Source organism: Coccinella septempunctata, chromosome 5 (genome assembly GCF_907165205.1).
Source record: "Coccinella septempunctata chromosome 5, icCocSept1.1, whole genome shotgun sequence".
Taxonomy (NCBI): domain Eukaryota; kingdom Metazoa; phylum Arthropoda; class Insecta; order Coleoptera; family Coccinellidae; genus Coccinella; species Coccinella septempunctata.
In genome coordinates this window covers 24,227,204-24,243,909 of record NC_058193.1, presented here as the reverse complement: position 1 = coordinate 24,243,909, position 16,706 = coordinate 24,227,204, and the positions used below count along the sequence as shown (strand labels likewise).

The following is a 16,706-nucleotide window of genomic DNA, read 5'->3' as shown; positions in this document are numbered from 1 at the left end:
ACATTCACGAATTCGTAAAGACACCTGTGATTATGTCTACTTAACAATAATAATTCAAATAACGTAGTTTGAATTCGCTTCTCTGTGGCAAGGTCGATCTCATTACCTGCTTCTGGAATGGTCCATTTAAAATTGTGCTATTGTTTTGAAAATTGCGATTGATTGCTAGGATAGGTTTTTTGTAGTAGTGATAATTTCTAATGTGATAATTGCATTGAACTGAAATTTCATTCTACTTTGTATAATATCAATTTAGGTACTCAAGGTTAGAAATTGTTCTCATGCTATAGATTTTTATTCAATGACAGATTAACATCACATGAAACGAGTAAAATGCGGCTCTTGGAAATGAATTTCAACTTCAGATAAAAAAAAACTGGTTCTATTTTAGCTCTAGAAAAAATATCAAGAGTAAAAACTTTTTTCTTTATTGAATTCATTAATTTAATCGATTCAAATGAGTCACAGCTAGTAGCAGTTAGAAGTTATCAATGTATTTCATTTTGATTTTTGAAAAATCAAAGCGGTATTGTAAGACTTTCGGTTGCTTCTATGTAAAAAATATCATTCACACGATTTCTGAAAATCTTCACACATTCATTTTGTTGCAGGGTAAAGTATATCTCTTCGACAAAGTTTTCAAACCGAATGCTACACAAGAAAAAGTATACAATGAAGCAGCTAAAAGCATTGTATCAGATGTGCTTGCTGGTTACAACGGTACAATATTTGCCTATGGACAAACCTCTTCGGGTAAAACACATACCATGGAGGGTGTCTTAGGTGAGTTGATATCTTCAATCAAACCCTGTTTTCCACATAATTGAGGACACCAACTATTACACTCATTTCCAAAGAATTTCTGCATGAATATTTTTCCAGGCGATCCTCAAAAACAAGGTATAATTCCTAGAATTGTAAATGATATATTCAATCACATCTATGCAATGGAAGAAAATTTAGAGTTCCACATTAAAGTATCTTACTTTGAAATATATATGGATAAAATTAGGGACTTACTAGATGGTGAGTTGATTAATTTATTCGATCTTGGGTATTTTATATTGAAATTATAATTTTTTAGTTTCAAAAATAAACTTGAGTGTACATGAAGACAAAAACAGAGTTCCATATGTCAAAGGTGCAACAGAACGGTTTGTTGCAAGTCCTGAAGAAGTTTTTGCTGCCATTTCCGATGGAAAATCTAACAGACATATAGCCGTAACAAGTGAGTATACAGATTACGCCCCTCTTCTTCAAATTTTTTTGCTTGATACAAATCCTCCATAATCCTAAATTTTTTTACAGATATGAATGAACATTCTTCTAGATCTCATTCAGTATTTCTCATCAATGTGAAACAAGAAAACCTAGAGAACCAGAAGAAATTATCAGGTAAACTTTACCTGGTAGATCTTGCTGGTTCCGAAAAAGTATCAAAGACAGGTGCAGAAGGTACTGTATTGGATGAAGCTAAGAATATTAACAAATCTCTTTCTGCACTTGGAAATGTGATAAGTGCACTGGCCGACGGAAACAAAACACACATACCCTATCGTGACTCCAAATTGACCAGGATTCTTCAGGAATCCCTTGGTGGTAATGCAAGAACGACCATTGTGATTTGCTGCTCTCCAGCTAGTTTCAACGAAGCAGAAACTAAATCTACACTTGAATTTGGTAAAAGGTAATTAATTATTTCAGGCACTCTGACATGGAGTGATTCAAAATCGCTAAAAAACTCCTGCAATTATTATTTAGAAGGTTGCAGTGATATCTCACTTGTAGTGACTGTTTTTTTTTATTTACAGAGCCAAGACTGTCAAGAATGTGGTTTGTGTGAATGAAGAATTGACAGCAGAAGAATGGAAGCGAAGATATGAAAGAGAAAAGGAAAAAGTTGCTCGGCTTAAGGGAATATGCGAGAAGCTGGAGAAAGAAATCAGTCTTTGGAGATCTGGCGAGACTGTCAGAATTGAGGACCAAGTCAATCTTAATGATCCATCTGAGGCTGCTACTCCCGTTTCTGCAATGGAGGAAAGCACAGTAATCGAGACAGCTGGTCCAGTACCTGCCACACCAGCTCTTATGATTGGTTTGTTCAGCGAAATGTTTATACGAATCGTTTTATAATTAGAACGAATTTCAGGTTCCACACTTGGAATAGAGGAGAGGCAAAAGTTGGAGCTTGAGCGTGAAAGGTTATACCAACAGTTGGACGAGAAGGACGAAGAAATAAATCAACAGAGCCAGTACGTTGAAAAACTGAAGGAACAGATTGTGGAACAGGATGAACTCATTGCGAGCACAAGAAGAGATTACGAAGCCCTTCAATTAGAAATGAATAGGATTCAACAAGAGAACGAAAGCGCTAAGGATGAAGTGAAAGAAGTTCTTCAAGCTCTGGAGGAATTGGCTGTAAATTATGATCAGAAGACTCAGGAAGTCGATTCTAAAAACAAAGAGGTACATATAGAAAAAACCGTTTTTGAATTATTAAAATCTTTCAAGAAAATTGTTCTGGGTTCGCTACAGTTCGCAATTTTGAATCTATCGATGAAGAAGAATTAAATAGATGATATAGTTTAACTTTTTTCCAGGTTGAAGCTCTTTCTGAAGAACTAATGCAGAAGCAAACATCCTTGAACAACACAACAACTGAACTTCAACAGTTGAAAGATCTCAGTAACCACCAGAAAAAGAGGTTGTCAGAAATGTTTGGCAATATCCTCAAAGAACTTGGTGAAATTGGCTCTTCCGTTGGAGGTGATGTTGCTGACCTGAAAATTTCTACAGAACCAACGAAATTAGAGGAGGAATTCACTGTCGCAAGATTGTACATCACAAGAATGAAGAATGAGGTCACGAACATGATACAGAGACTTCAAGATATCGAAAACAAGGAACAAGACAGTAATAGAAAAGTTACCGAATATGAAAAAGAACTGAGTGAATGTAAACTTCTGATATCTCAGCATGAAGCTAGGATGAAGAGCTTGCAGGAGTCGATGAGGGAGTCCGAAAACAAGAAGAGGATGTTGGAGGAAAACATTGACGCTTTAAGGGAAGAATGCGCTAAATTGAAAGCTGCTGAGCAGGTTTGTTCAGTCTCGGTGTTTTATAGCGGAAATATTAATTATGATTTTTTCTTCTTTAGGTTTCCAGCGCTTCTGAAAGTGAGAAAAAAGAAGCCAATGAATTGAGGTTAGCACTTGAACAGCAAATGGATCAACTAAGAATAGCACATCAGAAACAAGTGGCTACTTTAAGAGATGAAATCGCTGAGAAGCAAGAAAATCTCAATGATATCAAAGAGTAAGCATAATACTTATTTTCATAGCCGTTATATGCGAATATAATACTGTGCTTGATCCATGCTTGTGAAAAGATTATCTGTAAAATATTCACCTCAATTTCAGTATAATCTGCTTCATTTTAATATCTTAATATTAGCTATGGCAACTTCTGACATTTCATTATTGCTATATAGCAATATACGTATGTTGAGTCTTTGTCTGTGGTTGTGATCATGAAGAATGATGGACAATCAGTTAATAATGGTTCATTAACCACAAGTGATTTAAGAATGTTCGATTATGATCACCATATGCATTGATCGTGGATGCAAGATATTTCAGCATTCTCAAATATTGATCTTGATTTTCAGCTCCAATCAGAAACTCATCCTGGCCCAGCAGCAACTTCAAGCCGAATATGACAGGCTTAAAAGTGAAGAAACAGAAAAATCACAGAAACTGCAGGAACTCATGTCAGTAGACGATGAATTTTTTATTAAACGCTCAATCCTTTCTCCAAAAAAAATAGCCTTTCCCAATTCTCGGTTCAACGATCCCCTTTCTCCTAAAAATACTCATCCTAAATGGGAGGAATTCATCCCTTTCAAAAATGAATTGAATAAGTACAAAAAGTTTGCCGCCAATCATAAGTCGAAATTCGAGAAAGAATCAGAAAACAATCTGACTAAAATGTCAGAAACATATCATTGCCCAATGTCTATCTTTCACGTTCATACGTTTCATTTGCATCTGTTCATTTCACTTACGTTATTATTGGTCACACATAGGTGTCCTCAGCAATTTTTGATTGTTGTTTGAAAAAATCTTTATGACCCCCCAAATTAAAGAAATTGCATTTGTGATAAATTAGTTTGAAAGTATTACTATGAATCTCGGATTCTTTAAGTCATTTCGATCTCATTTTTTTTTTATTTATCTTATTATTTTTCGAAAATTTTTAAACACGACATGGTTTGGTTGAGTTTTATTTTGAAAATTCACGAATCTTTGTGATATTTGCTTAGGACAATAGTTTGAACGATTTATTTTTATGATATGACAAGCACATTTCAATAATTTGAAATTACACTTATTCATCTTATTTGGGCAAAAAAAATTGATTTATTTTTTTGGATTGACTGAAATCAGGAATTATTAACTCCTGGCAGTGTGCTAGTACTTCCAAAATTTTATTCACACTAATAGGTCAGTGGTTGATCAAAACTCTTTGAAGTTTTAAGTTGAATTTTATATTCCATTAATTTCAATGGACGAGTTCAGAAACGTTAGCCAACATTATAAATAATAGAAAAAACTTTTTCAATGAAAACGTATTTTTTTTAATGTATTTTTGCCTTTCAGTTGTATGAATCATTTTACAATCCTTAGAATTGTACCATCTATCAAATCCAAGTGATATGGTGAAAATTAATACTGTGTTTTCAAAGTCAGTTCTTCGAGATTTTTTGTTATGACGATCTTGACAGGACTGTCAGGAAGTCAGCTGATCCGAAATGGCCTTCAGCGTTTTCACATAGAGGAGACAAGATTGTTTTATACTACCACGAAACACTTGAGTAGTTGAGATATTCTGCGATGAAACTTTAAATGTAAAAACTAAACAGGAAAAATGATTAAATAACGTTGAAACTTTCCTTGAAAATACAATATACCTAAATTTTCTATCATCACTTGGATTTGATAGCCAGACAAATTCCACGGATTGTTGAATGATAACCGTCACCCAAAGGCACAAATAGTATAAAAAATACGTTTCAATTCTAAGAGTTTTTTAAAAAATGTATAAGGTTGGCGAGCGTTTCTAAAGTCGTCCATTGATGATAGATTGCATGCATTTACAATTTAGCAATGCAGTTGCATCATTTTATTTTCAATTAGTTTTCATCCATAAAAATTCTTTTATAATTTATTTCCTGAATGTCTTCTTATTTTGTCAGAAAAGACCTTCTGAAGATTACCAGTTTTCGTAATCACAGAATATCAAGAAATTTCTTTCTCTTTTGACCTAAAATACTATGTATCATTAGTGTTAAGGTTTAGGTGAAAATAGTTGAATTCATGTAGTAATTGCCTTAGGAAAAATTCTGGAAAACTTTCGATGAATAAGTGTTGTTGAGAAAAAAAAAAACAATGTAAAATGTAAATAAAAATGGAAAAATATTGTATAAATCAGAAAAATGCATATTTTAAAAGCATATATTTTTACCCTGCTGTTGAATTGTTCAATTGGAATATTAAGAAAAAAAGTTGAAATTGTTAGTCCCTAGAAAAATAGGTGAAAATGATATATTATGAAATTATCACTTGTGCAATAGGATGTAATGTGTGATTTTGTATCAAAATCGAAATTCGAAAAAAAAAACTATTAGTCGTGAAACGATCAAATGAAACCTAACCAAACTGTCCGTGAGCGTCGTGTTTCAATTTGCTGAAAATGGATGTATTCTGCAGCACCACCAATGAGAGGCGAGAACAGGCCCGTAAGGATCTCAAAGGCCTTGAAGATACTGTTTCCAAGGAACTACAGACATTACATAATCTACGAAAACTTTTCGTACAAGACCTCCAGGTAAGTGTTATTTTAACTCTGGTGTAGAAAAAAAAGGACCAATATCAACAAATATTTGTTCATTAAAGTTATATTGCAAACTTTCTATTATGTTCCAGGCTAGAATGAAGAAAAACCTTTCGTCAGAAGACAATGAAGAAGATGGAGGATCGTTAGCTCAAAAACAGAAAATATCATTCCTCGAGAACAACTTGGACCAACTCACCAAAGTACACAAACAATTAGTGAGAGATAATGCAGATCTTCGTTGTGAGTTACCCAAACTGGAGAAACGTCTTCGCGCTACAATGGAACGAGTTAAGGCTCTTGAAACGGCGTTGAAGGAAGCTAAAGAAGGAGCAATGAGGGATCGTAAGAGGTATGACCACATTCATAACACCCTCTATCTTTATACCCAACTGAACTAATTAACATGAATGATGAAATATTTTGTGATGAATTTGACTTCGACGATTGAAAGGAACCATTTATGAAATATTATCCTAGGTGTTTTAATTTTTTTGGTTTCTACGACTACAAAAAGAAACATACTCGAATTAGGAATCATTGATATCACAGGCGGCTATGGAAATTAGAAAATATGTTGACAATAGCCCATTCAGTAAAATTTTGAGTTGTGGAATTCAAGTTGGTATTGGGAATAAACACTGAGCCATAAACCAACCTTAATATACAGGTTGTCCCACTAGTGCCGTATCGGACGATATACATAACTGTAGCGGTCAAAGTTTGGAAAAATTTTTTGATGCAAACTTGAATTACTCCATACCAATAACAGCTTTACATGGATCGAAAGACAAGATTTCAAAAAATCATAGCCAGCTATAATAAAGAATCTCCAGTGTATGAAGTGTCCACAAAAAGACTATCAATATGACGAATTTCAAATCGATTTATCTTTATTCTTTCAAATGATTTCATATGATTTTTTTCATCATTAAAATAGCTATTCATTTGACAAAAAGTGAAGTAAAATGAAAAGTTATTTTGATGATGAAAAACAATCATATGCATTGCATTTGAATAAATTAAGATGAATCGATTTGTAATTCGTTATGTTGATAGTATTTTGTGGACACTTCATACGCTGGAGTTTCTTCATTATAGCTGGCTATGATTTTTTGAAATCTTGTCTTTCAATCCATGTAAAGCTGTTATTGGTATGTGCAGGGGTTCGTGAATTATAATTAAATTACATAGCCTCTACAAGTATCATTTTTTTTTTAGCAAAATAACAAATATTTCAAAAACTGTTGAAGGAAAATATGTGAAAAGTATACAAGAGCAAGCAGGAATTCCCAGAGAATTCAAAAACACTTCTGAATGTAGTGTGACCCATTTGAAAAATTAAAGTAAACCTCCATTTCTCTTTTGTGGGACACCCGATATATTCGAAAATATTTTTAGGTTGTGGTATTCATGAAGTAATTCAAGTTTGCATCAAAAAATTTTGCTCAACTTTGACGATTACGCATATATCGTCCGCTGCGGCACTAGTGGGACACCCTAAAAAAAAGTCGCCATTTTCTCAGTTGATCTAGAACTAAAGGTTTGTTTGTTTAATTCGATTTGTTGGAGTTTTACACAGACCGGTTATTATGAAGGACATTGAAAATTTGATGAAGTTCGTAGAGTGGTTCATAACGGTTGTGAACTGTACAGGTTGGCAAAATTGGTGATATCTGAATTACAACTTTTTCAACCCAATGAGATAGAGGAAAATGCATGGCACATTACGGTCGTCATTTTTCGAGAAACTAATAATGCTATCAACTGCATCACTCTATCTTCTTTTGTTTTCGAGTTATGAGTCAAAATTGAAATTTCAACTTTGATCATTATATCCGTTTCTGTTTGAGCTAGGATGTTGGAATGAAAACATTATACAGACACTTTTTTTATAGCAATCCAGTGGCGTACTATGAATTTTTCCCAATAGGTATATTTGCTGAGCTATAACATGGAGATGTATTTTCTCTTATGAAAACAGAAGTTTAAAATGCCTTAGAAAGACTGAGGGCGATGTATGATATATCTCTGAAACGGTAAAAAAATGGCGATTCTTTGTAAGTCATTTTAAACTACTGTTTTCATAAGAAAAACAACTTTATATTATAGCTCAGCAATTAAACCTGTAGGAAAAAATCATAGTACGCAACTGGATTGCTATCAAAAAAGTGTCTGTATTGGGTTTTCAATTCAACATCCTAGCACAAACAGAAACGGAGATAATGACCAAAGTTGAAATGGCCCAAATTCAAATTTTGACTTATAACTCAAAAACAAAAGAAGATAGAGTAATGCATTTGATGGCATTATTAGTTTCTCAAAAAAAGACGACATGAATGGTACATTCATTTTCCTCTATCTCGTTGGGGTTAAAAGTTGTATGTAGTTCAGGTATCACCAATTTTGCCCACCCTGTACAGAGCAAGCGCCGATACATTTTCTCTACACCTAAAATGGGATTGCGCTTGCTCTGTACAGTTCACAATCGTTGTGGACGACTCTACGAACACGGTTGTGATCTCTACAGAGCAAGAGCAATTCCATTTTAGGTGTAGGGAGAATGTATCGGCGCTTGCTTTGTTCAGTTCACCACTCTCAAACTGCGTTCGAAGGAGTATCCAAGCTAAGTCATTACGACAATCCGTATCTTTGTTTTAAATATAAGTCTATGCGTTGATAAATTTATATTTAAAAACAGGACCTTATCCTCAGATCAAATGAACTTTCGGGTTCTTATTTATTTCCTTGTTGTGACCAATTGTACAATTTGCTGTTTTGTTTCTTTCAAAGGTACCAATACGAAGTAGATCGTATAAAAGAAGCTGTAAGACAGAAAAACCTGGCGAGAAGAGGTCCAGCTGCAACTATTGCCAAGCCGATTAGATCTGGTCAGCATGGCATTGGGGGAAATAATATAATTCGCACAGGCAGCAACCAGAGCTTCAATAAGAGTATGGATGAGTCCCAGAAACGCAAATCGCTCATTATTGGGGAACGAGGTAAGCAAAAACTATATTTTAATTACTTGAATTCATACTATAATTTTATAGTTTGGATCTCTCAATTCTTATGACATTTTGATGAGATAATATAATTTGGAGTTGTTCGTCAGGTGAAAATGGCCGCATAAGAGGAACGAGAGAAAATCGGTTAATTGCAGTTTTTTTCATACTTTATATTTTGTTCATTCCGTAATTAAAGGATCCGAAGAAAGTTTGTTATGAAATCATTTCAGGTGATGACCAACCTGAAATGTTTGTGAATCATCGAATACCTTTTGGTTATGCTGCTAAGAAATTCCCGTTCATTTTGAAAACCGTTTTTACTAGAGGAGAAAATACTAACACATAATTATTCTAATTTTCTAACCCTTGAAAATGATTATTTTCAATTGTATATATACAAAATGTTTTCTGTAAAGTAAGGTTACTTTTCCTAATGTAATATTTTATATTTATTAAATTTTTCATTCAAAATGAGGTTGATTCTATTCCAAATTATTTTATTGAAATTTTTTCCACAAAAATTCTGATTTAGCATTGTCTGTAACATAGGGAGAAATTTAGAACTTCGATGAATTTAGGTGAAATATTAAATCTTTTGTTGCGGTTTTTCTATTAGGTCGCTCGTTCATATATTTCCCATACCAATAGTGCACAAGCTTGTTGTATCCAGAAACTTCAAACTGTGCTTTTCAAGTTCATGTTGCACCCAATTTTTGCCTTTACCTCTCCTTTAAATCCTACTTGATGGTGTGAAACTTGTGTTTGCAAACTTCGCTGACCATAAAAGTACAGATGCAGCATCAGCAAGATGCGATTTTTTCAAGGATTAACTTGAAAGATTTCCCCCCTCTAAACATTTTTGAAGAATAATAATTATATTTATTGATTCTCCCAGACAATGAAATTCAGGACAAGTCAGTATACAGAAAAAAAAGGAAGTAATGGTCCAATATTGAAATTTATTGAAAATTTATTTATTCTTCTAAAATCTCTATTCTTGTAAATCAACATTTAGATTTTCACCCACAGAGTAATTTCCCTGATAAGTTGGTGAATATTCATGTTTAGATGTTCTGTTTCTAGTCAAATTAAAAATGTCGTAGTTTCTTGTGCAGTGAGAATGGTAATTGAACATCTCTACCAAAATATAGCCGGTTTCACTGACTGAGATATAAATGAGATTTGACTGATCAATAGATTTGAAAGAAGAGCAAAGTTTCAGACGAAATAAAGTTCTGAAATTTGTAACAAATATCTGTGTATTGAGTGAGAATGTGAAGATAACTTGTTTTTAGACAGACGAGATGTTTCTTGCTTTTCATACTAAAATACTTCCTAAGTATTGACACATATAACATGGTTTAGTTCAGAAATTTCAAAACGTTAATATTTTGACGTTTCTGAACTGTATATCATGATATAGCAAAGGATATAGACAATGGACAATCCTCCGTCAGATGATAATGAAGTATGTTTCATGAATTATCTTCAAAACGTCGTGTTTCAAATATCTTTTCATATCTTTTTCCTTAAAAAAATTTAAAGTACTACAAAAATAAAACAAATGCATTGACTATATCAAACCATTTTACTACATCCACTGCAGATTATATAGACAAAAAAAGGCAACAAATTTGTTGAGCTGATTAGATCGACAAGGATGGCTTTTTGAAATCGACATTTCTTATTTGGGCCTCATTCTTTAATACTTACTGTCCTTCTCATCAATCCTTTCTGCCTAAGACTTGGTTGAAGTTACGGGCCAGCATAAACAAGCCTTGAAATCTGAAATTTTTCGACGGGCAAGAAACCATTTAACTTTAACAGATTAGGGCATAAGTTGCCATCCACTTTAATCGCTCGTTCACAATGAGCCTACTTTGTAATTTTACATGAGTGTTCACAATGCAAAACTTAATTTTGTCGTTTACGGGCAGTGTACCTCAAACGTAACTCACAGGAGCACAACTTTGTTATTTCAAATCGGACACTCTATATTTTTTTACATTTCTGGATTCTCCAAAAATTTTCAACTAAGGTTTAGTCGTAATACCCATACCCAAACTTCAAAGTTGACGTAAAGCTTGAATGAACTGTTATAATGTTCTATTGACAAAAGTTACAGAGTTGAACATTGTACTTGTGGGTTTACGCAGAGTTCCTAGGAACTAAGACCTAGGATCTATGGGAGCGTTCACAATGAATGTAATTCGAATACAGCCACAAAAAAATAACAATTTCATTGGAAGATGGCGCTCAGGTGATCGCAGTCTGCTAATTAGATTGGTTTCTTTTCTTCGTTTCAGTTCTTAGGAACTCCACCATAAACTGTAATTAAATTTTTTTTGAAATAACAAAATTTGTCTCAACTTCCGGAAGAAATGCCACTGAGTTGAGCAATTTCAAGGGTATGCAATAAACGAAAGATTGTTTGGAATGCTTGTAAAGATTTCGACGAATACATGTAATTCCTCAATTTTCAGATGCATATTTTGTTTCAGATTAATCTCTTCGCTTCTGCATCAATCGAAGAACATCTTACACCAAAAAAAAATATATTTGTATGATGAGTAATGAATGAACTTGCTTAAAATTTAATTGACTTGAAAAGTTTACGAAACAGTAATCTATGTGCTTAACTTAGAAATAAATTAAGGTGCACTTCATAGAAACATATTATAACGAACTGTTCCAGACAAACTACCCTACCAAAACGTATTTTGGTTTTGGGTTTCAATATACTTCAGAATTTGGTACAGTAATAAATGCAATTTCATGGTTAAAGATGGGCATTTTCAAAGGAACATTTCGTTGTTATACCAACTTTTTGAATTTTTCAGCCTAGGGTGCTGCAGAGTTATATCCAATTGAGTGTTTTAAATCACAGCATATTAATGCCTAAAGTTTTGCAATATTTGGTTAGCCTACGGTGTTTCCAATTGTGCATTATTATTCCATAAACAGTGTTGATGTTCCAGTACCGTGCAATGGTATAACAGTTTAATAATGCTTTTGTATTTGCTTTCTTTGAAGGCGATGAGTGATATTGGTTTGAAGTAAATTTTCGTTATACAATGACAAATTGTAGTGATATTACTATAGTAAGTTCATCGGACATGCTTGTCTTCAAATGTCTCTTACACAATTAGAAAATAACAAAATATTATGGAAATTTACTAAAAACTAATATTATTCAGGACCCATATAATTGAATTATCTGTAAAAAGCTTTGTAAATTTTGAAACTTGTGGGATATTTTGGACAATTTTCATTTGATAATTGAAGATGAACATTTCTTGGAATCGAATAGCACATTTTTAATTTTATTTAATAGTGACATTCAACATAGGAGTCACTTATATGGAATTGAATTTCTTGAATTTTTATATCAGTCCATTGGAGATTTTGATTAGATATGAATTTATAAATTTTAATAGGTTGGTTTTTAGCATTGTTTTCTAGAAAGAGGACTGGTTTGACTGGATCAAATATAAGTCTCTCTTTCACTCTCTCGTCTCTGATCAGGTAATCATATTTTCAGTAAGCAGACAGTGAAATAAAGGGTCCAAACGAACTTGCAATTCATATATTGTAAAAAATTTGATTCATTGAAAACGCAAAGAGGAATTTTTAACAAGGTAGCTATTTTCGATAATTATTGACTCAATAGTGAATAACCTATGTTTTTTGGATCCTTTATTTATGCCTATAATATAAACTAAAACTGGCAATTTCTATGAGACCTGCACAACCCATTATTCAAGATTGGAGAAAGCATTTAGTAAATTCCCCAATTTTTTTCTGACTAATTTATTGTATGTTCCAATTTGTTATGTAGATAATTGTCTTTTTCAAAGAAGAGAAGAAATTGTCGGCTGTAACAAAATATTTTTTAGTGGATGCTTAAGTCAAAACAGTTTATTTATTTGATTCATGGAAACTATATTCTAATAAACTAAATGAGAAAAGTTTTTTTTTATTCTACCTTTACTCCTCTTTGATGTTAATCCTTTGATTCGTCTTCAGTTCAGTAAGAATTTCAGTCAATATATAGGAAAAAAAATAGAAAAGAGTTTTTTTATTATTGAATTGAAAGCACTGAATATAAAATGAAAGTTGTGACATCAGGTATTGTTACAAGGGGCTCAAAGAGTTTTGACAAATATTTCTTTTTTCTGGAGACAAATGGAACCTCTCACTGCATTTGCATAAATAGTAAATTGGGCTACAAGTTTGATGAAGCTGGTTGCGAACGAAATGCACAAATCCACCAAACCTGTAGTCAGTGTGGACAGAGATAATGGTATTCAAACTAGAATCCGTATTATCTGATTTCCACTAGAATGATTCATTTAACCACTCCAAGTGTTTAGCTATCACAGAAGAATCTTCAGGTGACCGAAGTTAAACAGTGGTTAAATGACTAATCCTAATGAAATGTAAGTATCCACCACATCACTTCAGTGTATGATTTGATTTGAAGGGCCTCTCTTCTTTATGTGGTTTAGTATTTGAGGAAACCTCAACAATGTCACAATAATTTTTGATAGATTCGTTCTCATTCATATTTGACTCAGCGTGACAGCGAAAAAACAGTATTCAGCACAAAAGAGATAAGAGATTAGCCAGCATGAATAAGATACGAAACGAAACGAAATATACTATATTTGTGAAAGGATCATTGCCTGTGAAAGTGTCAAATGGACACATTTTTTATTAATTAACTGATTACGAAACTAACGCCCAATTTCATTATCGAAATTCAAAATTTTCATTATCAAAATTGAAGTCCTTTAATTTTAAAGCTTTCTCTAGTTCACTTACGGCCAGTTTCATAATGAAACTTGAAGTCCCTTCGATTTTGAAGCTTTCTTCAACCATACTATAAAAATGACACTAAAAGAAGCTTCAAGCTCAAAGGACCTTAAATTTGATTATGAAACTGGCCAACAACGAAAAGAACTCGACAGGGCCTTGGCAGCACGGGCTCCCTGGGCAAGAATTTTTTTGGTGTACCCCTATATTGAATTGCAATGGGAAGATTTTTCTCCAAGAAGTGATTTCCGTCTGTAGTTCTTGAAAAATGCAAATCTGACAACGTCAATTCTGTCCACCGATGAAGTCACATTCACAAGAAATTAAAGGAAAAATAAATTTATTCAACCGCAAGGACTAGAAAATGTTCCTCTCAATCTCAGACGGAGTATGTGCTTAGTACTCGATAGTTCAACCCTAATATCAACAAAATGTCTGAGGCTATTTAGATAATGCATTCCCAAATAGGTGTATAGGGCATGGTGGGCCAATTTTTTGGTCTGCACACTCCTGTTTCCTAAATCCCTGCGATATCTTTTTTGGGATCATTTTAAGGCCTTGGTGTCGTGAGGGAGAGGTGGATAACTATTGTTCATCGAACATCGACATCGAATAAAAAGTGCTTGTGGAGTTATTAATGAACTTGTAAACAAACTGGAGTTGGTGGTTATGTAGTAAAAATTATGCGGGGCAAGACTGTACGCACAAACAAAAAACAAAGTACAAATTTGAAAAATTCTGTGAATAATTTCGATCAATCTTGTGGGTCAGTTTTACTTGGATACTATAAATTTTTACGGATATTTGCAAAAATTAGAATTTTTCTGTCAGGGGGTAGAATTCATCAGAATACATTTAACGAAAAGGATTCTATATAATTATTTCAGCATTAGCATTTCAGATGCCTAGTTTTTTTTACGAAATGTCAATCATTAACTTTCTCTTCAAACAGCTGATAGAGTTGAAACAAAAAGGTTAACACTTCATGGGAAACATGATTATACATTGAATAATTGATTGAATACGCTAGTATATTGATTCTATAGAATTATGGAAAAATGAAGTCAATGAATAATCACACTCTTACTTGATTTAGCGAAATAGAGCAACAATCTTTTGGAAAGAGAAATGCCGAAATCATGAAAGATTACTTAATAAGAACCTCACAAAAACGTGTCAAGAGATATACGCGGTTCTTCTGTCAATGGGATTTAACGTTGAAACTAAACGTAATCTTTTTATGTGAGTTTGTCACATGGGACATTTGGGATTTTCAATGAAAAGAGCGAAGAGGTCTCTAATCCGATGACCGTGATAATTTCCACCTGACAGGTCTCGAGATATCGGGTATCAATTAGTTTCGTTGAGTAACACCGTTTGACCGACAATGAATTCACAGCGAGTCAAATGATTTGTGAACATAAAGTTGTAAGTATAAGAACTCACAGTTCTGATTGGTTATTCCAGTATTGTTACCAAAATGATTGTTCAAATTGTTTTGTCCAATACAATTATACAATACTAACTTGGTATGGAAATGATCAGCTTTCGATGAATTTTCAAGAACGTCAGCAAAAATAGAACAAAAAGCGACAAATGAAATAAAAGAGCAAGGAAATACAAGAATATTACGAAAAATTATTTACAGTAGGTATTTACACTATCTGTGAACAAGGAGAGAACATCGGAAACATATGACTATTCCCAGGTATATGTATAGTTTATCTTGAAACGACACTAACAAAAACATGAAAGTTTCCACTGTACAGAGTAAAAATTAATGAAAGTTCCAAAAAAATTTAAGGGATGTGACTCCTTGTCCAAAAAAGTGTGGGACTTTCATAAATTTTTTTTTTCGTGGAGCCTCTGCTTAGATACTGTCCCTCAAATAAAAAGCAGTTTTTCTTAGAAACCAGAAAACTGATTGAAGTGAAACATTGAATGAGGGAATATAAAAATTCTGATGGTGTGATCCTCTATAGTAGTCTATAGTCTACATATAATGTCAGCATAATATCCGCCAACTAGGTAAATTTAAGTTTGAAGATAATAATTATTCTATCCTATACCTACACCTACCACTCACGTTACGTACTTATTGACAATTTTTTTCTTAAAAACCGTTACTTTTAGCAGAAGAACTTATGCGAGACCTTATTTGCTCAAAATGAATCAAGCTACAATAATAACAAATATAAAACGCAAAACATTTTAGGAATTATAAAAGTGAAAAATGATAAAATTAATAACATTTCTTAGTTAGTTGAAATTTCATCATTCTTCAATTAATTTAAATTTTATAATTCCTAAAATGTTTGTTTATATGACAATTATTGTATGTTTTATCACTGCAGTGTTTTACATTTTCTTATTATTTGTTTGTTGTTTTGAATTTTTGATCATGACTGTTCTTGAATGCTTTTGAGATTATGGTGATCTATTTCCTAACCTGAAGAAGGAAATAAAATTTCCGTAACGTTGCTGAAAGAATGAGAAATTTTTATTTTGAATCCTTATGCTCATGTTGTTTTTGCATGGGAACGATACAAATATCGACTTAATTTCCAATGGCACACCTAACATTCTGATTTCTTCAGATGCTTCGGCAATTTATTATGTTATGTTGAAAACATTTGAGAGATAAAATGCAGAGTTAGGAGGTATCTTAATAACCTATCTAAAATTGGCAGATTTAATTATGTGAAAGAATGTATATTTATTTGAAAATCCAACAGAAACGAAAGCTTTTCCAATCAATGCTTTCAATAGTCACATAATTCCAATTAGATGCAATAAATCTTCTTGGAAGAACTGGTCCACTCTACGTCCAGTAATGCCGAGATTATGAGATATCGTTATGCCAAAGATGTCGTCTTTAGTTTCATGCTCGATAAGTTATGGAACGTTCGACAAAGTAGTATTGTCAATTAGTAATTTCCATATCTGAGGAACATATTGATGTATTAAAATGAAGGCGGATAGCGTCCGTGA

General features: G+C 33.0%; 1 protein-coding gene across 4 annotated transcripts in view; it reads left to right on the top strand.

Moving 5' to 3' along the window:
- Positions 1-12,868, top strand: part of LOC123312910 (kinesin heavy chain) — a 30,866-nt gene extending 17,998 nt beyond the window's left edge. Inside the window, exons 2-14 of one of the 4 annotated variants that reach the window (XM_044897491.1) lie at positions 612-783; positions 883-1,026; positions 1,085-1,228; positions 1,309-1,687; positions 1,812-2,095; positions 2,150-2,466; positions 2,601-3,098; positions 3,158-3,315; positions 3,668-3,769; positions 5,769-5,886; positions 5,985-6,244; positions 8,686-8,894; positions 11,402-12,868. In XM_044897491.1, the coding sequence (XP_044753426.1) occupies positions 612-783; positions 883-1,026; positions 1,085-1,228; positions 1,309-1,687; positions 1,812-2,095; positions 2,150-2,466; positions 2,601-3,098; positions 3,158-3,315; positions 3,668-3,769; positions 5,769-5,886; positions 5,985-6,244; positions 8,686-8,894; positions 11,402-11,406 (2,790 nt within the window). In that variant the 3' untranslated portion in view covers positions 11,407-12,868. Of the gene's footprint in view, positions 1-611; positions 784-882; positions 1,027-1,084; positions 1,229-1,308; positions 1,688-1,811; positions 2,096-2,149; positions 2,467-2,600; positions 3,099-3,157; positions 3,316-3,667; positions 3,770-5,768; positions 5,887-5,984; positions 6,245-8,685; positions 8,895-8,945; positions 9,109-9,130; positions 9,372-11,401 lie in introns of those variants that run through there. The other 3 variants (XM_044897488.1, XM_044897489.1, XM_044897490.1) reach the window with 3 other exon arrangements.
- Positions 12,869-16,706: the final 3,838 nt, after the last annotated feature.